The sequence below is a fragment of the Cryptomeria japonica genome, chromosome 9, assembly GCF_030272615.1.
Source record: "Cryptomeria japonica chromosome 9, Sugi_1.0, whole genome shotgun sequence".
NCBI lineage: Eukaryota > Viridiplantae > Streptophyta > Pinopsida > Cupressales > Cupressaceae > Cryptomeria > Cryptomeria japonica.
Genome location: NC_081413.1, coordinates 615,394,101 through 615,420,546, shown reverse-complemented (window position 1 = coordinate 615,420,546; position 26,446 = coordinate 615,394,101). Strand labels below are relative to the sequence as shown.

At 37.2% G+C, this 26,446-nt stretch overlaps 2 protein-coding genes across 4 annotated transcripts; both read left to right on the top strand.

Annotated features, from left to right (window-relative positions):
- Positions 1 to 287: 287 nt before the first annotated feature.
- LOC131042848 (uncharacterized) lies at positions 288 to 6,401 on the top strand. Of its 3 annotated transcripts, none has more exons than XM_057976173.2 (8): positions 288 to 999; positions 1,895 to 2,057; positions 2,602 to 2,802; positions 2,963 to 3,208; positions 4,046 to 4,196; positions 4,340 to 4,411; positions 5,405 to 5,573; positions 5,713 to 6,401. In XM_057976173.2, exons 1-8 carry the CDS (start codon positions 486 to 488, stop codon positions 6,093 to 6,095), a joined length of 1,899 nt encoding a protein of 632 aa, XP_057832156.2. In that variant the 5' UTR covers positions 288 to 485; the 3' UTR covers positions 6,096 to 6,401. The 3 variants fall into 3 exon arrangements, with proteins under 3 accessions (XP_057832156.2, XP_057832157.2, XP_057832159.2); XM_057976174.2 differs by having other exon boundaries at positions 289 to 999; positions 5,728 to 6,401; XM_057976176.2 differs by having other exon boundaries at positions 827 to 962.
- A 6,652-nt stretch (positions 6,402 to 13,053) lies between these two features.
- On the top strand, positions 13,054 to 25,893 carry LOC131858553 (uncharacterized). The gene is made up of 2 exons (XM_059211833.1): positions 13,054 to 13,512; positions 25,558 to 25,893. Exons 1-2 carry the CDS (start codon positions 13,054 to 13,056, stop codon positions 25,891 to 25,893), a joined length of 795 nt encoding a protein of 264 aa, XP_059067816.1.
- The last annotated feature ends 553 nt before the right edge of the window (positions 25,894 to 26,446 follow it).

Here is a 26,446-nt window from a genome sequence, read left to right as displayed (position 1 = left end):
ACCGTAATGTTGGTAGTGTTGTCCGTATTAATACGAGATGACTTAAAAGACGTTCCTGCCTATGCTCCATACCCCTCGTAGATGACTTAAAAGACGTTCCTGCCTATGCTCCATACCCCTCGTTGAACCAGATTTGATATATAAAACTCTCAAATAAATAAATTTATTTATTTAAAACTCTCAACGTCCATATGGTTTATCCAATTAACAAAAGTAACTAAATCACCGTCAAATATTCACACGAAGGGTCATTAAAAAAAATTAAAAAAGGAGGAAATCCAAGCAACAATATATTACCCTACAAAAGAGGGAAATCGACATCACAGCTGGTTTTTCGCTTGTCCAAAATATTGTCCGCCTGCAAAACACTAATTCTGCTTTTCTTGTTCTTCTTAATGAGTCGGACTTCTCTGGGAGATCTTGAGCGCCGTGAGTTCGTTCCTGTGTTACATTAATTCGTTTTCCCAAGCTTTTCATCATTTTTAATGTCACTGATGAGGTTATCAGGAGCGCCGGGATCTATCAGAAAGAAATCTTCAACTTCAACATCAAAACATCATTTATGTGGCAGATTACGCCTCATCCTCATTCTCTTTCTCATATGTATTCTATTTATCTTTCCTCTTTATCGCACACTATTCCATGGAATATATCTCACAGATCACAATGGTCATGAACAACATGATGGCTATAATAGAGCATTGTCGAATGAACTCCTAAACAGGACAATTGAAGACCATTATGATGATCAAAGTAAATTGGGTGATGAAATAGATGACACAGACCAATCTTACATAAACAGCTCTAATAGGTCTAATGGGTTTCAGTATCAGAAAGAATATGGTGAAAAGTTAGCTTCTGCGTTTCTTCAGGAGGAGAAAAGACACCCATCCACATGTGCTACAGTAGAAGAAATGGGTGTTGCCTTTTCAGGCCAGGGAGAAGAAGAAGCTAGCCTCAGAGTAAGAAGAATGATTCACAATTACTTTTCTGAACATGGTATGTGTGCTAATATTTCAAATCAATCTCTTTGATCCTCTTTGTAGTTTCTTTTTGCCTCATTTACTTTGCTGGATGTAGCCCTTTTTGGGGTTCCTAGGTTCAAATGCTATATTCTTCTAAACATAGCATAATAAATGAGGATCAAAGATTATAGTAAATGAGGCCTCCCCTGCTCTCAGAAGTCTTTATCCTTTGGTGAATTGTGATACCCATGCTTTGAGAAATGATCTTGTCTGTATGCTCATGAATATAAACCGAGTTCTTGTCATGGGGTAAATAGGTCGATTAAGTTTCAGCATTGCTCAAAAGTTTCTTATTTTTGCTTACTCTTGAGTGTTAGATTTGCGGACTCCCCTCCTCTGAGAAGTGTATTGTCTATGTACTCATGAATATAAACCAAGATCTAGTCTTGAGAGTAGGATGATTGGATTTGATATTGCTTGAAAGTTTCTTATGCTAACTTACACTTGGGTATTTAGATTCTCCTTTAAAATTTTAAAGAATTCAGTATACAATCCATTTTCCCTGCTTTTTACACAGTGTAGTACATTCATGTACTCTTGGAATATAGATCAAGATTGCCATAAATAAGATAACTGGATCCCTCATTGCTCAGAGTTTTCTTTTACCTGAAAAATATAACCTTGTCTTGGGTGTTGGAATATTTATTGGAACTTTGAATTCCATTGTTCTGATTTGAAAAATGCTTCCACTCACTGGGACTTGTAACTTGCCAGATTTAAGACCTTGGGTGTCGGTGCACAGGCACCCAAGTAGCTAGGTTGTGACTCAAGCCCTGAGTCTCATTAACAAAGACTTAAATCAAGCACTTTCTTCGCTTAATCTTTACTCAAAGACGATAGAACCTTACAGTTTTTGGTTCTTTTGGCAGGTGCACCAAGAGTCACAGAACTTCCTGCAAGTAAGTTTTGTAGGCAAAACTTTGTTTTTGGAAGATCGTCAGAAGCTGGATTTGGCAATGAAATGTACAAAATATTAACAGCAGGAGCATTGGGCCTGCTATTGAATCGACCTTTAATTCTTGGTGAAAACAGGTTATTTATTATTCTGTTCAAAATTCATGTGTTTTTAGCTGTAGTAAGTGGGCTCTATTATCCACAACACACATATTATAGTTACAAGCCCTTAAGTTTACTGCAGTTCTTCTAACAACACGAATTGTGCAGTGTGCACTATCTTATGAGTTCAACACCATAGAGACTTCAATGCAATGCCAGAAAACCTACCAAGCATACCACAAACCTTTAGGCTCTAAGGATCATTGGCTGTGAACGACAAGATAGTAGATACAACCAACTAATAAATCGCATCAAATTTCAAAAGCTTACCAAGGGGAGTGGACCTATTTTCTAGATTTGAATTAGGTAATGAAATTTTCTCCCAGTTTGGGAGGAGTTCTTTTAACACAACATGTAGATGTGCCCATGGCAATAGGGACCACCAATGCAATCAAATGAAAATGGAATCTAATACTCACTAAGAAAGAACTTGAAAATGGATCATAAATTGTAATTTAATTGATTTTCTGATTTGTCTTTCAATGATTAATGCTTACTCAAATTCCTCGTTGATTTCCAGGGATAAGCACTCATTTGGTGGTTATATTACATATTCGAATCAGACATTTAGTCTAAAAGAGATAAAGCTTCTTTGGGCAAGGAATGACTGTGCAGGCAAGTACAAAAGGCCTCTTGTTATGAGAATTGATGATTTTGAAATGCCAACACGCACTCATGTGTTTTGTGAGGACTGGAGAGATTGGAAACAACCCATTGTTTGGTAAGGTCTGTGGCATATTCTGAATTCAAGGCAGCAGAACTATCACTTTGCTTTGACTCTATGCTTGTGCCTACACATAATTTAGATCTTTGTATATTTAAAATTCTAAGGAACAACTTTAAAGGAGTTGATACTATTTTGTTTGTTATTTCTGTGTCAGGTTCAAGGGTACAACAGATACTGTCGCAATTCAGTTTTTCTTGAAGAATTTACATCCTGGCATGAGAGATGCTGCCTCAATGCTGCTTGGAGACCCCAGCATGCCAAGCTCCAGACCTAATTTATTTGGAGAACTAATGAAAGTCCTTATCTCTCCTGCACATGCTGTTGAAGAGGCTGTGAATTGGGTTTTAAATAGTGGTCCTGATCCGGATATTACTTTACACCTTAGAATGCGTGGTAGTAGGTACTATGGTTTTCTTTTGGCTCGGTTGATGATACTTTTTTTCAAATAACTTATCTCCTTTTTGTTGGATGCTGCACATGGCACCAGGATTCAGTTAGGATCATTTAAATTGTGAATGGATCCAAAACCTAGAATATCAAGGATACTAACTCAATTTTGTTCAACTTTATATTTTCACTCAATTCAGAGAGACCCTGAAGAAGCACTAGTCTATAGAAGTATTCAAATTTTTTTTAGATTAGTTTTATTTGAATGCCAATGTAACAGTTCTTGGGTTTTGTAATTAGTCAAACATAATCGGTTATCATGTTTTGTAAATGATTCTTTGTAGTTTCCTCCTAATTCACATCCATTGCAAGTTCAGGTGGTCCTTGATCTTAAAAAGTTTTAAGAAGTAAACTATTCTTTTAATGGTTTTGTAGATTGGGTTACCTACCATGCTTTTGATAACTACCTGTCTTTCAAAGCAGTATTTTTTAATTTATTTATTGTGCTTAGTGTTTGTATTTTTAGAGAGTTTTAAGAAGTAAACTATTCTATTTATGGTTTTATAGATTGGGTTGCCTATCATGCTTTTAATATATGCCTGTCTTTTAAAGGAGTATTTTTCTTCATTTATTGTGCTTAGTGTTTGAGCAAATGAAGAGATATTTAATTTGTGACTAGTTTTCTGCATTTTCCACTATGAGAAAGACCATATTTGAAGACATGTTTTATTGCTTTGAAATCATCCCTTTTACGTAGAAACAATGAACAAGGTTGAGTAAGATTAGAAACAGGTGTTCAATTATGCAATTGATTGAAAAGTGGGATCTAATAACAGATTCTTTTCACCAGGTCTAAAAGAGCACTATATGCAGCCGTCAACTGTTTTCAGAGATCCCTTCATGAACTTTCACTTAAGGATGCAAAGCCTCGAGTGGTATTGGTTACTGACACACCATCAGTTGTAGGGCATATCAAAAACAGGTTGAAAGAATATGCTGAGGTGCGTGTGGTTATATATTTATTGGATGAAGAAAATTCAGATAAGATCCTCTGATTGCATAAAATTTAAATGGGTATATAACTGGGTATGGACTTCTGTAAAATAGAGATAATCTTACATTAAGCTTTTGACCTCTTATGTAGGTTCTTCATTTTGATTACAAGTCGTATGCAAGTAAAAATGTCAGTAACATTCTGAGTACAAATTACCTTCAGGTATATTATTCTTATTCCTCAAAGAATAGGGGGATTAAAAGTTTATATTTTGTCATTTTTTGCTGTATCACGTTTTTACTTGAATGTGCAAAGTGATTTCTTTGGGCAAATATTTTGAATAAATTCAACTGGACTTTGAAAGACTTGTCCAATGAGACAAATAATGATTATTCATACTCCATTTTTGGACTATCAATTAAATTCACTTAGAAGCTTCTGGATTTGATTGTGTCTATTTTTAGCATCAATGTTTTGGATCACACTCCGCGATCCATCATCAGGATGTGAGAGAGTGCCAGGGGATGGGAGGATGTGAACTTATGATTTTACATCTCTTGGCACTCTCTCATATCCTGATGATGGATCACGGACTGTGATCCAAAACTTTGATGCTAAAAATAGACACACAATGAAATCCAGATGCTACTAAGTGAATTCAAATGGATTGTGGAATTCTGATAACGTTGATCAATTAAATTCTCATAATGGAATCTGGATATGCCCAACAATTGAAATCACTGATTACCTGTTATCAGTGTTTCTCTCTTGCTCTCTATCCAAGCATCAGAACCTTTTTCTTTATCAGTTGTATTGCTTCAAGTATCACTAATTATCGTTTCTTGTTCATTATCTATTTGATCTGAGGAAATTCTGTAATCTGTTCTCTGCAAGGTGCATCACAGCCAACAACCATAAACCAACATATATAGTTGTGGACTCAGAGATTTTTCATATCAATAGAAAACACAATCCATGTTCTATACTGTGGCCCATATCCCTATGCTTTAGGATGTTTTACGTTAAAGACAAATATCTTTTTTATTTGTTTACACATATCCATGTAATGGCAGAGCCTAGGCTCATATGATGTGGATTTCTGTGTCTTTACTTTTGGAAATTTTGATTCTTGATTAGAGTAATTTTTCAGTAACACAAAAATGCAATGTTATTATATTGGTATGTTACATTCTCAGCTGCCCACATTATTTGCAGCTTCCTCAAATGAGAGCAAAGGACTGGGGTCCCATGCCAAGATGGGTTGCATTTGTAGACTTTTTCCTTGCATCTCGAGCCACACGTGCAGTTATATCTGGAGCTCACAGGCGAGTGGCTACTACATATGCTCAGCTTATTGCTGCCATGGCAGCAGCCAATAAGCTTGGTATGTTCGCCAAATTTTCACAACTTATTTGATAACCTTTTTTCTTTTGTTATCTAGGAAAACATGTACAATATATATTCTTGCCGAAGTCCATAAATAGTTAGTTTTTGTTTGATTGCCAATGCTAATAAAATGCCAGACATGCTCCATACAGATAGAACTTTGGCACATCCGCTCAATTTTTCTTTTTACAGCAGCTTTCAGAGTACCTTATTGGTAGAGGGTTTGGGGAACCAGATAGGATGGGGGCATGCTTGGAATCGCTTTGGAGGACAATTGAGCTGTCATAACCAAACCGATCAATGTGCTCTCACACCATTGCTTCCACCCGGTTTGTGGGATGGACCATGGCAGTCACCCATTCGTCGTGATATTCACCGGCTAAATAATTTTGGTGTTCATTTAACAGAGAAAGGTGAGTTTTCAGAAACTAAACTGTTATCATTCTGTAAATCTAGGAAGGTTCCGGTGAACACAGTAACTCTTGAGTTGCCTGCCTGCAAGAAATGCCAGAAAAATTGAGATCACATTGTACAGGCAAAGTTCCCATTCTTTTGGCTTCATTACTACAGTGAGCAATATTTTCAACACGTGCCCAAGTTAATACTTAATTCATGCCTTACAATTGGAGGTCAATCACAGGGAAGCTTGTGTAATGGAGCTACAAATGAAAATCGTCAATTCTTGTATCTCTTTGTCTCTGAAGTCCTGATTGCATTTTTTTCCCCTTGAGATCTCATCCTCTCGACCATGATTATATTTTGAGAATTTGAAGAGGTAAATGTAAATTTGCGTATGAATGAAATATGGATGGACGTTCATATTCAAGATGAGAGTTACAAGGCCTTTAAGCAACCGTGCAAATGTTGACATTTAAATAGATAACATTCGTAAAACTGGAATCCTCATGAAACATCATATAATTCCAAAAATCCAACTGAACAAGGCGCATTCAACTTCATTATATGGGAGTTTATTATCAATGTTCACAGAGTTGATCATAATTTTTGTTTATTAATAGAAATGGAAGCATAAATGCCCAACAATCATGATCATTCTCAACCCATACCAAGTATAATTATTGCTAGAGAAGGACCGGGCAAGACCCCTCATTGACGACCCTAGCAATATTGTTTGCAATTCGTTCAAGATTAACAAAAGATCTTAAATCTTGTACTCCAGTTTTCCCACTGTTGTTTCTGATTACCAATAGATGATCTCTAATCGAAGAACAATCAACATGTTTGACCTGGACTGCAGTCTGATTTGAGTCAGAAAGTCATGAAAACTATAATACTAGTATCTTCTCCACAAGATTCCTAACTGCAAAACTATCTCAGAACATGGCAATTCACCTTAACACTCCTCTGTAAGATTACAGTAGATGGTTTCATTAATAAGTTAGGTGAATGGAGGAAAACATAGAATCAGATACAAAAGAATAACTCTCGGACCAGATGCCACTTTTTATGAGGATCAGATATTTTCAGAATTGTCAATACACTTGGATTAATTTGTGGATTTTGTAATCCTCTGCAACATCAAACATCCAAACAAAATAGTGGCAACCAAATTCTTGTTGAAATGAAAACTAAAGGTAGATCAATACATTTTCTTTCGTCTCCAATGAAATAGACATTCAGAACCTAAAGAGAAATAACACAAATCAATCTATGTAGGACAAACAATGTTAAAAGATTTTTAAATGTATTAGAAAAATATAATGGCACACTCACAATATAGCAAAATTTATTTTGGGAACTCTTTTGGGAAAAAAACAGCAAAAACTTCTCATTATCTCAATAGTTCACAATAATATTGATGTGTGTTTTGTGTCACTATAAACATAGAATAAAGTATTGAATACTCTATCATCTCTTGAACAAAATCCTCCCAAATGCTAAGTTGAATGATTACTTGAGATGATTCCAAGGTTTACTATCAGGTCTTGACGTGTGGATAGTCTTAATGGTTGATGTGATTGCTAGTAATCCAATAGGGCTTACGTAATGGTTCTAGGAGATGATCACTCAAAAGCAAGGAAATGCCCTATGAACCTGATTTTGAATGATTTTCAATGACGTGTTTTTCTTACTACTACTAATGACTATGAAAAAAAAGTGAAAAAGGATAAAGTTTGAGAGGAATCTTAATCTAATACTAAAATGCAAGGGATGGTGAACGATTTAGTGAAACTCAACCATGCTCTGTTTCGCCATACAAATGAAAAACTAGGCAAAGCCGATGCAATTTTCAAAGGAAAGCTAATGATATTCAAATCACCATGAACAATCATCAATACCATAAAAAGGTATGCATATCAATGAGTGAGAAGCAATCGAAGTCAAACTTGTTTTTAAGGGTTCATGCTAGCCATGCACTACAACTTATAATCAACAAATTGTAAATAGTATGAACATAACAGTTTCACAATAAATCATCCACAATAACTTCCTTTTAACTAAAATGACTTAAGCAAATTTAAATTTGACTTGAGAAGATAGAAAACCATGCAAATACCCCAAGATAGAGCTAGCTTATATAGAGCTCGTTGTGACCTTTTTCACACATCACCCCATTGCAAATGGGGACCCTCCCTTTTTCCTGCTTTCTAGGGTTTTTGTTAGAGCCTTGTGACCTTCTTGCGTCAGTATTGCCAAGTTTATCAGTTTTGAGCGACCCGAGTTTTCAACATTATGAGTTAATGTGTGCAAGCCACGATTAGAATAGAGTCTAGATGTCGTCATTGTGTCTAGAAAGTCCAAAGGACGAAAATTGCAATTGATTTGAGCTAATTTGGACAAATTTCTATTTTTGGAAAGTTTTTTTTTTTTTGCTTTTTCCTATTTTTTAGGAAGTTTAGTTTTTGGCATTTTGAGCACGATCCCCGAAATGGCTATTTTTAGAAAGTTTTTCCTATTTTTTAGGGAACCTTGCTTTTTCTATTTTTAGAAAGTGGATTTAGGGTTCGCATTGTTCACACTGAGATACATCAAAATGATCAACAAATTCCTCCCAAAATCCATGTTTTGATCCAAAAAGCTAATCTTCTAAATTATAGGAATCTCGAGGAATTCAGTGAATGATTGAAGCACAGTTTTCAAATTTCAAGGCGATCCGGTAAAAATTGTACAAGTTATGGAGATTTCAAGTTTTGATCATGTGGTTCCTGACAATGATGAAGTCCGCCTTTGGTTAAGGTTGTGGTTCCTGAGATCCACCAAGTTCGCTTAGGAAAAGGTGAGGTGAGTTATCAACTTGAAAAGATCGCCCTACCATGAAGTTGAAGGTGCAAGCAAATGTTGAAGTCCGCCCTAAGTAAAGAGCATCAAACTTCATAAAATCCGCCTTAGATAAGAGGCTAGGTACCATGGAAGTAAGCAAGTCCGCCCTCTAAAGGGTCATATATCAAGCCAAGTCTGCCCTATAGATGATGGGGAAAGAGCATAAATTTCACCAAGTTCGCCTCAGTGTTGGTGCACAAAGTTAAGAAAGTCTGCCTTGGGAAAGGTGAGGTGGGTCATGTGATTAATGAAGTTCACCCTATCATTGCACATGGTGCCTAATGTTAAGCAAGTCTTCCCTACTTTGAAACCAACAGTTCCTAAATTTGATAAAGTCTGCCCCATGATGGAGAAAGAAACTCACAAAGTCAATAAGTAAGGTTACTTCAAGCTTTTCATGATCTTGCTTGTGGTGGACACTATTTTGCTCCTGTCATTGCACAAAATTTTGCGTGCAAGATACTATTGGCCAACATTATTTAAGGATGCATACAGTTGGATTCGCAAATGCGAACAATGTTAGCAGTTTGTTGGCAAGCCTAAGTTGGCCATACTTCCTCTTAAGCTAGTGGTAATTGAAGAGCCATTTCAATAGTGGGGATTGGATTTTGTTGGACCTATCAATCCAACATCTAGTGCAGGTCACATGTATATTCTCACTGCGAAAGATTACTTCACCAAGTGGGTGGAGGCAATTCCAACAAGGCAAGCTACTTCAGTAGTGGTTGGCCAATTTTTGAAAGAAAACTTCGTTTCAAGGTTTGGTGTTCCTCATAAGATTGTAACTGATAATGCTCGTTGTTTTTCATCTTATGAGATCATTGACTTTTGTTTCGACTATGGTTTACCCTTTCGCATTTGTCCAACTATTATCTGCAAGGAAATGGTTTGGTTGAGTCAAACAATAAGAACCTGGTTACAATTATCAGGAAGCTTGTTGATGAGATACAATAGACTTGGCATAAGGCTCTCCATGATGCGCTATGGACAAATTATATAACTCCTAAAAGATCAATTGGCATGTCACCTTTCCAACTTCTGAATGGATTGAATGCTGAAATTCCTATCACTTTGGAACTTCCAGCATTGAAGCTTGCCAAGGCCGTTGAAGATGAAACTTACCAAGGTTCGCTTGATAAGCGGATTATGTTTCTTTCTTAGTTGGAGGAAACAAGGGCATAGGTGGTGGATAGAATTGCTGCACACCAAAGAGGTGGTGGATAGAATTGCTGCACACCAAAGCCAAGTGAAGGTGTTATTTGACAAAAAGGCGACTTCTCATGAGTTCACAGTAGGTGATCAGGGCTTGTTATGGAACAAGTGGAGGGAACCAAAGGGTATGCACGGGAAATTTGATTCCTTATGGGGAGGCCCCTTCACTATTCATGAAGTATGTGGTGAGAATAATTACTTGCTCGCGTTTCCCCGTTCTCATTACCTCACAGTGGAGAACATTTGAAGCTCTTTACTCAATAAAGAGCAATGCAGAAGCAAAGTTGTACATATTGTAAAATGTTTGTATAGTTTTTTTTTGTCTTTTTGTCGCTGACTCTATCCCCTAATGGATACAGGCACTCAGAGTTTTGGATTCTACAATCTTCAAGTGGTAAAACTTGTTCCCTAGTCAGAGCCAACTGTTGTCCTTGATTTTAGCATGACTAAAATCGTGAGGCAGCCCTACGAAACTGGTTTGTTTCATACCTCACGTCCTCTGGGAAAGGTTAATTGACTTCGTCGGTTAGTTGCTTTTTGCTTTTTGTCATTTGTTTTTGTCGTTTTTAAATTTTTAGATTTTGCAGTTTTACCTACAGGTCGGACTTTAAAGTTTGACCTGCAGGGTGCTTTTTTGGTTTAAACTGGACATCGGACTTTAAAGTCCGATGCGTAGTGATTTGCAGTTTTAGCTTGCACGCCGACTTGCATGGGAGTCTTGCTGCACATCAGACTTTAAAGTTCGATGTGCAGTCTTCTTGAGTTTTAAACAAGTCCGACCTGTAGGGGTCTTTAGCTGCAGGTCAGACTTTAAATTCCAACCTGTAGTGGTGTGTTGTTGCATTTAATGCAACCTTTAATTAGGGTTTTTATGGTTTTTAATGAAGTTTTTTGTTCTTTTTAGTCATTTTCTTTGCATCTTTCGCTCGTTTTGGCTCCCCTCTCATCTGCTCTCCACGTTTTTCGTTTGTGGCTCGTGATTGGTGATTATTTTCGTGAATTCTTCATCAAAGAGTTGATCTTTTTCTTTGGGTATGTTCTTTCTGCATTTTCTTTTCCTTCTGTGTTTTTATTTTTCGTGTGCGTTAGGGTTTTTGTTTGTTTTGTTGTGGATTAGGGCATGTCGAGATTTAGAATCTGAATGCCCTAATCTCCTTTATTTTTCCCTTTATCCTCACATGTCGGGTTTCAAACCCTGACATGCGAGGGAATGCCCTAATCTCCTTGATCTGTTTTTCCCTTCTTGCATGTCAGATTTTGAAATTCGACATACAAGAGATGTATGTTTTTCCAACTAACATGTCGGGCTTCGACGTCCAACATGTTAAGTTAGTTTGATGTTTTCCTTGCTAACATATCGGGTTTTAAAGCCCGACATGTTAGTTGCTTTGGGGTTTCATTGCTGACATATCGGGTTTTAAAACCCGACATGTTGATTTAAGTTTTTCCCCTGCTAACATATCAGAGTTTAAATTCCGACATGTTAGCAGACCGTGTTCTTCCCAGATGACATGTCGGGTTTTAAAACCCGACTTGTCAACTTTCGTGTCTTTTCCAGCCGACAAGTCGAGTTTTAAAATCCGACATTAAGCTCTTAGTTGCTTATGGCATTGAGCTTTAGTTTTAAAAGGCAAGTCAAGAGGTTAGTTCTTGTTTGAAACTATTATGATCAGCTCACAATCAAGAATCGGGGAAGTCATTTCAGAAGGGTCAATGATGCCTTCTTTGCTGTATGGAAATGCATGTTTGATAAGGACTTACAAAAGAAGAGACTTTCAGAAGCATCATACAATAGGGTTTCTCATTTTGGTTGTGTCTTTCTCCAATTTCCTACATTCACTTACATCCGCATAGGATGTTTCACAAGTGAACCTTTCATTTTGCCAAGATATCCATCTGATAAGATTGTACTCATGGAGTTATGTCAGCAATTGACCCATGTGCATGAAAAGCAGTCACAGGCTCATAAGACTAACTTAAAGTTTTTAGAAGCCATTGGCTGATATTCAGTAATGACCAACCCAAAGGCCAAAAATATGGAAGAAGAAATGCAATGGAACACCATGAGGAGGTTCAAGGCTCATAATAATTTTGATTTTTGTGGAATGAAGAACAAAATTAAGAGGAGCTATACTCATGTATATTGGCTCGAAGATGTTTGGGTAGACTATGAAAATGATGAAGATGTGAGGAGAATGGATTTCAATCGTCTCTCCCTAGAACAAATTGAAAATCTTGATTTGGCTAAAATCCCAATGACAATGGAGGATACTGATGATATAGTGGATCCAGTCTATTTTGAAAGGAAAATTGTTGATTCTCCATTGCTGCCCATCAAATGGTCAAAAAAGGAAAGTAAGTCCATTACTCAAAGAATTGCCCTTATCTTGGCCAATACTAATGCATGGTTTTTGAAGAAGAAGATCATAATGAGGCAACTTCCTTCCAGTTCCAGGGATGATGATAACAGTGATGGTCCAATTGGTAAAACAACTGAATTGAGGGCCAAAAGCAAAGTAGATGTGCAAGCACCTCCATCAATCCCTTCGACACATTCCAAGAAAAAATGACCTAAAATTGAATTCACTATCAAAGGGTCTAAGAAAGGTGAATCTTCCTCAGCGGTACACGTGACACAAATAGAGGAGCCAGAGCAACAAGCTATTGAAGAGGCTGAGAAAGAAAAAGAACAAGAAGAAGGAGAAATTCCTCATGAAGAGGAAATGCAGGTTGAAGAACCATCTCATCAAGGTGAGAGCGATACCCCCACCACTTCACATGTATCAACTCCTACACAAGTTATTAGTCATTCTATTGAATTAGATTCTGATCAAGAAGAAGATGAACATAATAATGAAGGGTTGAATACAAAACTACCACAGTGGGAGGGTGATCAACAATATATTACATTGTCTATTCTCTTTGGTTTTGATGATGTTCCCACATCTATTATTGAGTCTTGAATTTTGGATTTTACTGAATCTATGGAGCAAGTAATTGCAGAGCAACAAATGGTGGCCTTACCTTCCACAACAATCATGGCTGAAGCTCCACCTTGTGTGAGTACCATTGTTGCCACTAGTGCACCATCCACAGTTGTTTCCAAGGAGGCATCAACAACAACAACTACTGCTCCATCAACAAAAACACCATTGGTTACCACAACCTTGATACCAACAATTCCATCAACAATTGCTGCAACTTCAAGTCAAAATGTTCCTCAGAAACCGGTTGTTATTCAGAAGGAGGCCACAACTCCATCTACTAACACAAAATTACCACCATGGATGGATATGGTAGCACCTAAAAGGAAGAAACATGTAATTTCACCAGATGAATTTGATTTTGAACAATTGGCTCCTTCCAAATTTAAAGGTACTAAAAAACCAAAGATTGTTTCTCGGGTGCTGGTGGATCCTACTATCAAAAGGAAATATGCTGAGGTTATGGTGCCATCTTCAGGCAAGAATAAAGATAATATTCAACCTGGAGATTATACTATGTAGATTGTAGAACTTGGAGTGGAGACACATGAGAGTGTCAAGTTAGACTCTCAAACTGCTTTCAATTCTCTTATGCAAAGGTTTGATCAAGAAAGAGATGAAAATAATTTAGTTGACCAGTGTGCTTCTCTAGGTCGCACAATCTTCTCATGAAGTACAACCAATTGTTTCTTCAATTGATACTGAGGCTCCCAAGAAGGTGGAACAAGTAGGCGTCAAGGGCTAAGTAGTGGATGAGTGGATTGCTCATTTGAAATAAGAAGGTTCCCATCTTCTAGATTCAACAATTAAGTTGTTGATTGAATTTGAAGTTGTTCAAAGTCAAATGCAAGGTGTTAAAACTTCCTTATCTCAAGAGGTAGAAGATATTGAAAAAAGCGTAACTCTTTGGGGGTAAAATGGAGGATTTAAGAATTAGTCAACTGTGCCCACATTTTTCTCCACTCTTTTCCTATATAAAGAGGACCCTCATTTGTACATATTTATCTTTTTACTGCTTAGCAAAACTTTGCCAAATTTTTATCTCAATTAAGAATTTGTGCTTTTGATGTAAATGTTGATTCAAGGAAATAAAGATATTAATCCACTATTGTCCAAACTTTGTGTTGGATTGAAGATTGTGACTGTGATTGGAACCATTCTTATGTTTAGTTCTCATAATCGTTCCTTATGATCTTGAATCTTTTGGTGAAATTGTGAAGGTTTACGAAAGAGCTTTCTAATTGTGGAAATAAACTTTATGTTGTTTACATATTTGGGAAATCTTCTGATAATTAAGTAATTGCGTAGGAAGCTTTGTATTCTACAAATTACTTGTAGTTTTAGGAATCTTTGATCACATCTTTGAGACTTTGAGCTACAAGTTGAGATTTAAGTTGAAATAGGAGTGATTTAAGTAGTTGCACTTACGTAAGACTTTGGGCTTACAAGGTTGTCTAAATATTGAGGATCTTTGTATCTTTGTTAAGAAGTTTAATTTAGTGGTTAAGTTTATTTAGTTGTAAGAAATATCACCAAGTGAAGAGAGAATACATTAATTCTGAAAAAAAAGAATTACATGCTCTAAGCTTACACCCGAATTTTGTTTTGTATAAGTGTTGTAATACCCAAAATTCCAACAAGGAAGCTCCCCTTAATGAGAGGAAATAATTTGTCTTATCATAGCTGTGCGTGAAACACATATTTTGTCATTGGTATGCTACTGACAAAATATTCACCCAACAATGTATTTTCTCGAGCTTTTGTTTCATTGGTTTAGCTCCTTCTGCTACTGCCAAGTGATGCATTACTAGATCTGGATCCAATTTGGGCATGTCTACATAGGACCATACAAAATTGACCCGTCTTTTTGGAAAGAACACTACAAAATTAGGAACTTCCTCTAGAGTTAATGAAGAAGCTAAGTGTATCATGTGGGGATTTTCTGGTGTTCCCAGATTTATTTATTTTGTATCCTCCACAAGGATAGATAATCGTTCCTGATTTGTAATGAAGGGGGGAATGTCAAACCTTTCATCCTCAGGCGACTCAGAGAGGTTTTCATCTTTGGATGCATCCTTTGTTTTTACTTTTTTGGGATCTAGAAGAGTTGCAATGCAATTTTCACTAGGAGATCCATTCTTTATTGTTATTGTATACACTTAAAAATTGGCTATGAGCAATTAAATAAATATTTAATAATTATTCTTTTATTAAATAGTTAATTCGAAAAGATTAATTTATTTAATTCATTTCATGTCTTTCTATTAATTAATTTAATTGAAATATTTTATTAATTAATTCATTTATCCTTTTCCTCTAATCAATTAATTAAATATTTAATTATTCTTCTAATCAATCAATTAAATATCTATTATTTAATGGTTATTCTTCTATCATATAGTCTCAAATATTAAATAATTTCTTAATTATTTAATTCCTTTTCCAACTCATCCTTCCATCTCCACTTCATCTTTCCTTTGCCAACTCATCAATAACGTGGCTAAAGATATTAATATTTCTTAAATATTAATTCATCAGTTATCTCCAACCTCCAAAATAAATGAAATATTGTGTACGTACACATATTTCTTAACCTTCTTCTATATTCTCTCCAACATCCCTACATTTTAGGAAAGACTTGAGTCCACTTGTCCTCTCATGCCTAAATCTTCTCCAGCCATCCCTAGATTCCCTTAGTCAGCAACCAAGTCAAGGTGAGATGAGTGACACTTGTCATCTTCTTCCTCCTTTCTCTCAACCTTCACCTTTGCTCACAACCATCCAAATCTGTAGATATGATCATAACCGTTGATCTAGGCCACGTCATCTTATCCTCTCAAAAGTCTATAAAAATGGGAGTTTGAGTTGAGAAAGAGTTAGTCTTCAAGTGAGTTTTCAAGTTAACCATTCGTAAAAACTTATGCATCCGTGAGTTTTAATCTTGAAGCAATTAACATTTCTCATTTAGCATAATCATTTTGCATTGCATATCATAGTATCAGTTAACTATCATTTATCAGTCCATTCTTCATATGCCATATTGGAAGCTATCAGTGCTTGTCTGAGAGCACATCATTTGCAACCAGGAATAGTGGAGTTAGAACACAATGAGACTTAAATCATGAAGGTAAAAATAATGTTTTCATTTTAATATTCATTTCATGTAGTTTCATTGGTTGAGTTTGGATTTCCTGTAGCATATCCTTTGTATTTTGTGAAACTAACATGTTGCAGGTAGTATTCTGATGATGAAATTCAAGTCGACACAATTATATTTTTGCAACTAAAAGGTTTGGCATTAGCTCCAAAGTAAGTTGCGTTGTTGAGTTCAATAGAAAACCCAACCTTGTGATCCTTGCTTGGTATGTTATCCCGTAATTCGAGAAAGTCTATTATTGCCTCATCATTTTGGAAGGTGTCAAGGTATGGGGGATCTTGTTGGTCCCAATCAATAAGTTTGGGTGGATGATTTGCATTGCTTCATTGATTAGGTTGAGTTCATATGATGAGTCAGTTATGGACAGGATGGAGGTATCGAGATCATCATTGGTACTATCCTCTTCATATTCAGGCTTGGGAGGTGACATATCTCTCCTAGAAGTATCCCCAGTATCCAGATCCCAAAAGGTTTTAATCCATGCATCTCATTCAACTCTTTTATCTTCAAAAGTATCAACAGAATCCCCTTCAGATTCATGTGAAGCTAAATAATCCCATTCGTATTCATGTGAATCTGTCTCATAATCACTTTGTAGAATTATGCCATTGTATCTTATAAGGATGTCTTCAGGTGTGAAAGTTTTGTCGACAACTACTACAAGTATTGTATCTGACGGGGTTGCTTATGCTGCTTGGGTGTTTGAAATGAACAAGAGATTTAACCTTGGAGTGATGGGCTTATAAGCTGGTTTCTTTTGTTTGCTTGTAAGCTTGAACTTAGAAGAGCCCCCTAGACTAGGATTAAATCCAAGTCTTGTTTTATCTCTTGGTTTTAACAAGGGTTGTAATGGCTCGTGCGGTCCCCGTTTGTAGGATCCCAATGCACTATGACCATCATAGCTCATCTTTTGCATTATGGTGAAGCCTTTTCCATACTTCTTGGTGGGAATCTTTACCTTTTGTTTACCTTTTTCTATAGGGTCCTTGTAGATCCATTTGGCCAAATACTCTTCCATATTCTCCTCCGCTTGGGTCCTTCCAGGGGTGAACTGAGTCAATAAATAGGTAATTGCTGCAATAGGTGGCTGGAGTGAAATTTGTGGTTTGCCATGAGTCCTAGGTGAGAGAGGTAGTTGGCCAACACATAAAAGTTGGCTAATGTTATATTCTCATGGGCTTTCATTTGTTACCTTCATTTTAGCTTGTCCTATTCAGGTGTAGGGATCTATGTACTAGTGAGAGAAGCTGGGTGGACGTATGATGATGAGGTGGTGGCTTCTTTGTTGTTGGGCATCATGATGTTCAGATGGTGACTAATGTTATTGCAGAAGGTAAATGGATTGGAATCACCAAGGATAGTAATCTCCACTCCGTCATGTAGAAATTTGATGCACTGGTGGTAGGTGGATGGTACTGCTTGCACAACATGAATCCATGGTCTTCCCAGTAGGAGATTGTATGGAAGAGGCAGATCTAGGACTTGACAAACCACATCCTTCACCATAGGTCCTACCCTTACTGGTAGAGTAACATACCCTTTAGAGGAGCGTTCCGCATCATCATATGCCTTGATGGTGATCTTCTTTCTAGCATAAACTGCTCCTTTTGCATATCCCAATGTTGTTATTAATTGTAAGGTGCAAATGTTAAGGTCAACTCCATTGTCAATCAAAACTTGCTTGATTATATGTTTATGTATGAATCCCTTAATGTGGAAAGGGGCGTTATGCGGTTGTTGATTGGATGCATCGTCACTCTCAGCAAAAGTGAGACATGGTGATGATTTGAGAATTCCAACCATGGCTTGAAATTGATCCGTGTTTAGGTTGGATGGAATTGACACTTCTTGGAGAGCTTGGTCCAAGTTAGTTTTGTGTGAGGGTGACAGGCGTAAAAGTTCTAATATGGAAATGTGTTTTGGAGTCTTATCCAATTGGTCCATAAGGTTATATTGTTTGGGCATGTATGCCACTCTTGATGGTGCTCCTTTTAAGGTAATCTTTCTACAACAGGTAACAACATTGCATATGGGATCTTTGCCTTTGATTGTAATAGTTGCAACTTGTTCATTAGCATCATAAAGGTTATTGACAATATAGTCATACGGTGCATGTGTATAGTTTGTTGTGCTATCTTGATTCTTACCTTGATGGGAGGGACCCCCTTTCTCATATGACGGGAGTGGATTCTTGAACATGTTGTGATCCATATTGGAAGTTTTTGCAGTGTGGCCATCCACTTCTATCTCACCCCGATCAACGAGGTCTTGAATGATGTCCTTTAGCTAATGGCAATTGTTTGTGTTGTGCCCTCTTCCTTTGTGGAAGTCACAATACTCATTATCCCCGCACCATGTAGGTTTAACCTGAGGCTCGTAATTTGATGTCTTAGGCAACGTGATAAGATTGGAAGATATGAGTTGCCATAATACCAGTTCAAGAGGTTCTCTCAAGGGTGTATATGTTCGATTCAGTTTGTAGTTAGAGTACCTTCTCTTAGGTGCCTCTTATTGTGTGCTGAGAGCTTGATTCCCTAATTATTTGGGGGATTACCTTGGTTGTTATTGTTGTTGTTGGGGTCGGGTTGTTTTTGTTATGATTATCAGCTTGCTCGACTATTTTGACCATAGTTGGGCGATCTTGACAGTCCTTGTGTCTATAATACCATCGTTAACTATGTTTTTGTTCTTGGACCAAAACTTGAGTTTGTCACTGTTGTAGGTCAGTTGAGGACCATCCTTGTTGTCCTTGTAGATTTTGACAAGTTCCTTCTTGATAAGGGCTTTCTTGATTTTGAGTCCTTGGGCTATCACCTCTTCAAAAGAGTCTGGACATTTGACTTCCAAGTTGAATTCCATCTCTTCATTTAAGTTTGAAATGAAGATTTCAACTATGTGGAAGACACGTCTGCTAGAAAGGTGTTTGCATCTTTGCAAGAATGTTGAGAATAACTCTCCATTCTTTTGTTTAGTGTTGCATAAATTGGCCATGGAGACATCACGTTTTACGTTGCGCACATGACGAGTAACAAGTTTTTGCACTAAGTCCTCAAATGTCTCGATTCCACTTGGCAACCGTGAAAACCATTGCATAGCCAATCCTCCTATATTTTGAGGAAAGAGGCACATCAAGTAGGTCTCATCATACACAGCCTCTAAGAATGCAGAGTAGAATTCTCTCACATGGTCTCTTGGATCTCCCTTTCCTTTGTATTTGTCAAATTTTGGAGTCTTGAAATTGCGTGGGAAAGAAGGTATGGCAATGCTCCTATCAAATGGATATGGATAAATATCCTTGAGAGTATCTCTTTTGTGGCCTCCCTGAGTTTAATTGTTGGGCAAGGTCTTGTACTTGTTGTCTCAAAATATTCATTTCTATGAGAGGATGTGGGACGTTCCCTTGTTGATACTGGTTGTCGTTGTAATTGTGGGCATTCCTCAACCTTCTCTTGTTTTGATTTCTCTCTTCCTGATGACGTTGTTGGGCTTTCTCTGGTGTTTCTCTAAGTTGTGATACGTCAAAGTCTAAAGGAAATTTTGAACCCACTTAAGCAAGTCTTAGGAAATGGGCATCGATGTTCCCCTTGAGAATCTCATCAAAGATTTTGTTAAATCTGGTGTCATGTGTTGCTTGTTCAATTTCCTCTTGTGTGGAAGTATCTGGCTCTTCTCCCTTTGCAAATTCTCTACGATGAAAGGGGTTGTGGTCTTCTTCCTCTTTTGATTCATGTTTCTCTTCATTTTTCTTATGTCTACAAGACCTTGTCTTAGCCATGTTTGAATCTTGTGTTTGTGAAATGAGATAAAAAGTGGGTGGTTGATCCCCTCCTAAGGTTCCAAGATTTGATGATGGTGATGATGAGTTGAAATGTTTGTGGATGAGTGATCTCTTACACTAAAGGTTGGATGTTAACAAAGTCCTCTTTGGGATTGCTTTCTTAGTATTCAACAATCATAAAATGAGGTGTAGCAAGGTTTGTTTTGTTATAATCACAAGCTACCTAGCTATGAGAGGATGCACTCAAAAGATACCTTTAACCTATCTATGATGCTTAGTAATGCCCCTTAGGATGATTGATCCTAGATGTAGAGACACACTAGAAAGTATTTATGTTGGTGTGATGGGCAATATCTGAAAGAACTAGGGACAATACCTCTTTGTGTTTAGAGTTGAATAAAATTTTGATGTTTTGATTGTGAGCTTTGAAATGAGTGTAAACCTTGGAATTTCTACTAGGTGATTATGAGTTTGATGGTTGACTTTGAATGATTTGAGAGGAAAATGTGGAAGATATGTTTTTAAAATGACTCAAGAAAATGAAAAAGCGGAAATGTGGAACCTTAGTGATTGCGAGTTGTGGAATGTATGATGGAGGAATGTGTTGACCGTGATTGTGACGATATAATAAAGCCCTCCTTTGAAAGAAAGCTTGTGATGCGAGGGGTTCTAGTTCAAAATCTTAGGTGAAACCATGGTCAAAATCGTGATAGCAATGGAGGAAGGTATGATGTTTCAACAAAAGCTTGTGGTTCTTGTACAAGAAGTTTCTTCTCTTTTGGGTCTTCTTTTCACTTGGCTTCTTCTTAAAACGACGATAGATGGATTTCTTGATGTACTCGAGAGATTTATAGACCCTAAGAATTTGATGTTTGAGCCAGATTATTCTTAGTTGAGATTTTGTTTTGCTTAGTTGATGGGATGTACTTGTTTTGAATGTTTGATTTTTACAAGAATACACATCAAGCACATAAACACTTCTTTTCTTGGTAGGGTAACTTTGAAATGAATTCAATGAAATGTCTATGTTATAGGATCTTTTCAAACCCCAATGATTTCCATAGGTTTTGAACAATTGAATACAAATCAGTCATATTATTCTATTGTCAAAAAGGTCATCAATAATATCATAACCCACATCTTGATACTTCGTCAACTCAAATAGCCTTGTCACACCTGAGGGTGCGCCCATTTTTTTGCCTTTTACCAGAAAGTGAACCAAAGAGAATTGCTTCTCAATTGGATCATTTTCTTGGGAGATATATGGTGAGTGTTTTGGGGCAGATTCTTCCCCACCCTTGCACTATGATATTACAATGTTTGGTTATTTACTCGGCTAGTTTCTACACTTAAGGTTCATAATAAGGGCTCCGTTCGGTGCGTCAATGATACTCCCTCAAGAGGCTTCCCAACCTTTAGAAAAAAGGCTTTACATATCTCAAGGATACTGGGGGAAGACTATCAATGAATACTACCATTGAATGTAATTTTCATCACAATCCACATTTGATTATAGTGGGTTGGAATACTTGGTGTTAGTCGTTCCCCTTTCACCGACCTGATGGGCTTCTTGGGAGGGCATGTCTGATAATGGATCTATCTTATTTGCAATAAATGAAATAGTGAGTCTAGATTGTGATCACCCAATTAAGGGGAAAGCATACACCTATCACTCTACAAACAAAACATGCAATGATTAATTGATCCTTTAGTTAATCTATGTGCCTATTTTAAGCATGCAGATTAAAAATATTAATCTATCTTATTCTTTTTAGCTTGCCTCAAAATAAAATGTGAGCTACTTGCGAAAAAGGAAGGTTCTTTTGTGAGTTAAGTTCTTTTTATGGTACCAAATGAAAATGTGAAATTCTTTTTAACTTGCAAGAAGTAAACATTTAAAGAAATGAAAACTTGAACATAAAGTAAATTAGAAACTAATCTAACTCCTTGGAAACTTGCAAACAAATGCACTACTGTAGTGAAACATAAGCGCTAAAACAAAGAGCAAATGCGCTAAAATAGAGCAAAAGCGCTAAAACATGACAATTGCACTAAAAGAAGTGACAAAAGCGCTAAAACCTATAGATGTGCCAAAATAGAAATTTGCCAAAGCGCCAAACTCAAAACAAAAGTGCTAAACTGCATGGCGAATGGGCTAAAACGAGACCTGTGCATGGAAAATCTGCAAGTTTCAATAATTTTGGTAAAAAATTTAACTTGTTAGTGTTGAATGTGGGACATGGGCCCTACAGTGGGTGAAAAAATGATGCACATGAATGGAGGACACAAAAAAAAAGAAGCTCAAAGGTTAGTATATTAGTCTCTGTTGGTGTTGGAAATAAGCCACACCCGGGCCAACGATGGACTGGTCCAAGAGGGGCCAGTAGCTTAGTGGTAGAGCACTCCACCAGTGTATGGAAGGTCCTAGGTTCGAGTGCTAGCTGATCCATGTCTCAACATGGTATCAGAGCCAAGTCCAGGCTAGGAGCCCCAAGCACACGATAGGTGTGGCTTAAGGGGGGGCGTTGGTGTTGGAGATAAGCCACACCTGGACCGATGATGGACTGGTCCAAGAGGGGCCAGTAGCTCAGTGGTAGAGCACTCCAACAACGTATGGAAGGTTCTAGGTTTGAGTCCTAGATGGCCCATGTCTCAATAGTCTCAACTAAAACTAAATGAACCAAATGAACTAAAAATTTCCAAATGCTCCCATTGTGCTCTTTGATGTCTCTCCCTTGTTCTTCTCCTCTCCAAGATCCAAAATGCAATGCTTGAGTGTAGCTTTAAGTTTTAGCATGTAGCCATGGATTCCAAATGAAGGATTGAATGGTTGAAAATGAACTTCTATTGCTATGAAAATGCACAAATATAATTGCTATGAGAAAGCTAAATATGAGTGTCTATGTCAATATAGTAAAAATACTTAAAAATGCTTCCTCCTTTGCTTGCGGATGAGGGTTCCTTTTTATAGGCAAAATGGGCAATTGAAGGATCAAGATTGATTTGGCTTATGGAGGGCTAGGATTGCATGACAGAGTTATGATCCTCAACCCATGTTTGCAACTTCCACCAATGCAATGGTGACAAGTGGCATCATGAGAGGGATTGGGAGGAGAGGGAAGAAGCATTAAACGCTTGAGAGGACATGAGGATAACCTCATGTGGTTAGGTTATTGGATAAAGGTTTTATCAAAATGTCAAAGCAATTATCCAAAGGGTAAATTCTTGTGCGAGGTTTACCCATGGTTAGGCCTTGGTCAAAGGCACAAGACCCATGTGGGTTAGTGTGTTGAAGAAGGGAAGCATTTAAGACTCTGTGGGTTGAGGGTTAATTTGGGATTAGGATTGTGCAAATGATTAGAAGTGGGTTTAGGTTAAAATAGAAGGGTTTAGAAAAAAATAGTGAGCAAGTGGGCATTGTAGGAGAATTCAAGTGGGTGAGCATTTTAAATAAATATTTTTAAATAGGGATTTTGATTGGGAATTTTAAATAAATGTTTAATTTATTTAAATGAGAGGAAAGGGAGTGATTAAATAAATTTATCAATTTAGTTAATAGTTGGACAATAGTTAGTGATTTTGAATTAAATAAATTTATGAAACTTATTTAATTGAATTAGTAGAATGGGGTTGAAATGAAGTAATTAAATGTAAATTTAATTAATAGAAGAACATTGGTGCTTTAAAAAATTATTAAATATTTATTTAATTTAGCCGACAGATTTATGTGTCTACAGTTCGAATTTCTCAAAAGGACCGAGGAACAATTGTCATCACTATGCATGCAACAACTCCTCAATAGTCACATCCATCTAGTCTCATCCTTCCCAATGTCTACTCTAGAACCAAAATTCGTTCTTGCGTGTGCTTCTCATTTTGACATGGAGACAAGGACTATTAGGGATGATGATGGTAAAGTAATTGTTAGAATGGATTCTGAAGCTATTGATAAAGTTTTTAAAGTTTTGGCTCCTCTTTCACATGTCAACATCACTATAGAGAAAGATCAAGCTCATTACAATCAGAATGAAGAGTCTTGTAACAAGAATATCGATACCAATTGGCTCTTGAAGCCGAGAGCCACGACCACCAAATGACCTAACTTTCCTGGAGTGACTTCAAAGAAGATATTAATGACATGATTACTCTCCTCAGCAGACTCAAAGGATTGAAGAAATCTAATATATTTAAGACATACGTACAAGTATATATCTATCATGAAAAAAGGTGTGCAACAAATTTTCTGGAATGAGCAAATCAGTGATGCCCTATGTGAACAACTTTTACAGGTGCCCACCACTCTTACTTTCTACACAAGTTCATATTTGGTATACATGGCAGCTTCATTCAGGCAATTCCCTGGGCTCACCATGGAAGGAGACCGAACAAAAGTGCCAGTATGGACATACTATGATCAACTAACCATGAAGATTGGTAGACATCATTATAGAAGTATTCAAGATGCTTTCTATGGATCATATATGTTCTCTTTTGACAAGACACTCAAGAAGAGAAGAGTATCAGAGGCAGCTTGGAAGAAAGTTAATGAGTACGGGTGTTTTTTCTTACTTATTCCTACATTCACATACATGAGAGTAGGCTATTTCGATGATCACCCACACATTCTCTTGAGATACCCCGCTGTAAAATTTTCAACCAACAATTTTTGGTGAATCTGCTGGGGAGAACACATAACTAAGTCCTTTAAGTTATTGGTTGTAGCACACAAGTGTTCTTATTTTTACGTTATTCTTGTAGTTTCTAATCTGTCCAGTCCAAGTTATACTCATAGCAAATAAAATCAAGGTATCATTGATCCTGTCTTTGAGTTGCTATAAAAGAATAATTTTGATTATTTTCTTACCAGATCAATTTCTCCTTTACAATGTACAAGGAGATTTCCCCCTACAAGTGAGATATCTCCTATTCCAAGTGAAGCCTCAAGTGCACCAAGACCTTTGGTGATTTATTAGGTACAAATATTTTTTATTCCACCTTTCAATCGAGGTGTAATGGTAGCACAAGGTCCATGGGGGCAAAATTTTTGCCCTCTCAATTTGACACCATGACTCCACCCACTCCCACAAGGTTCACAAAAGAACATTCCTAAGTTCTATGGGGATGGAAAGCAACACCCAAATGAACACATTGCAACCTTTTATATTGCATGTGGCATTCTTGGTGTGGAACATGAAGATCTTTCAGCGAGATTATTCATTGAGACATTACAAGGAGATGTTGATCATTACAAGGAGATGTTGCAGATTGGTTTAATCCTTTGGCACCATAAACCATTACTAATTGGGATACACTTAAAACCTGCTTTGAGGCAAGGTTTAAGCCAGTTGAAGATGCACATGCCCTATTGGAACAATTGACACAAATGAAGAAAGAACCACATGAGCCCATGAGTGAGTTCATTGCCAAATTCAATAAGTTGTCAAATCAGATTTCGGCAAATGCTCAACCAACACCACAAAATCTCAAGTGATTTTTCATCAATGCACAATTGCGAGAGGTGGATTTCTTGCTGCGCAAAACTACAACTATTGATTTGATGGCTTCTCAGACTTTGGCGACAAAAGTTGAAGATGATCTTATTATGGCAGGTAAGATAAGGAAGGATGCCAATAAAATAAAGGTAGTGCCTTTCTTTGAGCCGTCCACTCCAGGTACTATGGATCTTATGATTCAAAAATTGGCAAATGATTTGCTTGCCTTGAAAAAGAAAGTTCCTCAAAATATGTATTGTACACCATACAAAGATATTCCTAGGGGGAGTTACCCAAATCCTGCTCCAAACTATGCTATAAAGAATCAAGCCAAGTTGCCTCCTCCACCAGAGAGGCTAGTCCTTAAAGCTCCTCCTCCAAATGCGTTAGTGGGTGTAACAGAGGGAATTTGATAGCCCAGGAATGATGAGTCCTCAGAGAGTGAATGGTCCTTCCGATACCTCTGCAAATTGACGCTAAGATGAGCTAGGGGATGACATATTTATGCAAGGAGTGTCCAACACCCAAGGAGCGTCTCTGGACGACTTTGTAGAGCCTCTGTTCTCGGGACAAGCACGCAGAGATGGGACACGAGCGTGGTATGCTATCGTCCTGTATGAATGAAGCGCAGAGTCTGAGGAGAAAGCTCTAGACATGCTGACAAAACTTATAAAACATCTAAACAATATTGGAAATTATGAAAAACATTAATTACGAAACAAAATAAGGAAAATACTATAGAATAAGGAAATCTCACAACTGGTCCACGCTATGAAGCCTCCTGCAAACTAATCTCCTCTTCACGAAGCTGTGCCTACACACATGCAAGAGAGAAAATGTTTGGGGTTGTGTTTTGGAGTCTGCCTAAGTCAGACCCTCGTTTTAGTGTTTCCACCTCCATGGACAACCCAAAAAGCCATGAGAAAGGAAGATGATGAAGAAGTTGATAAAGAAGAATGCAAAGAC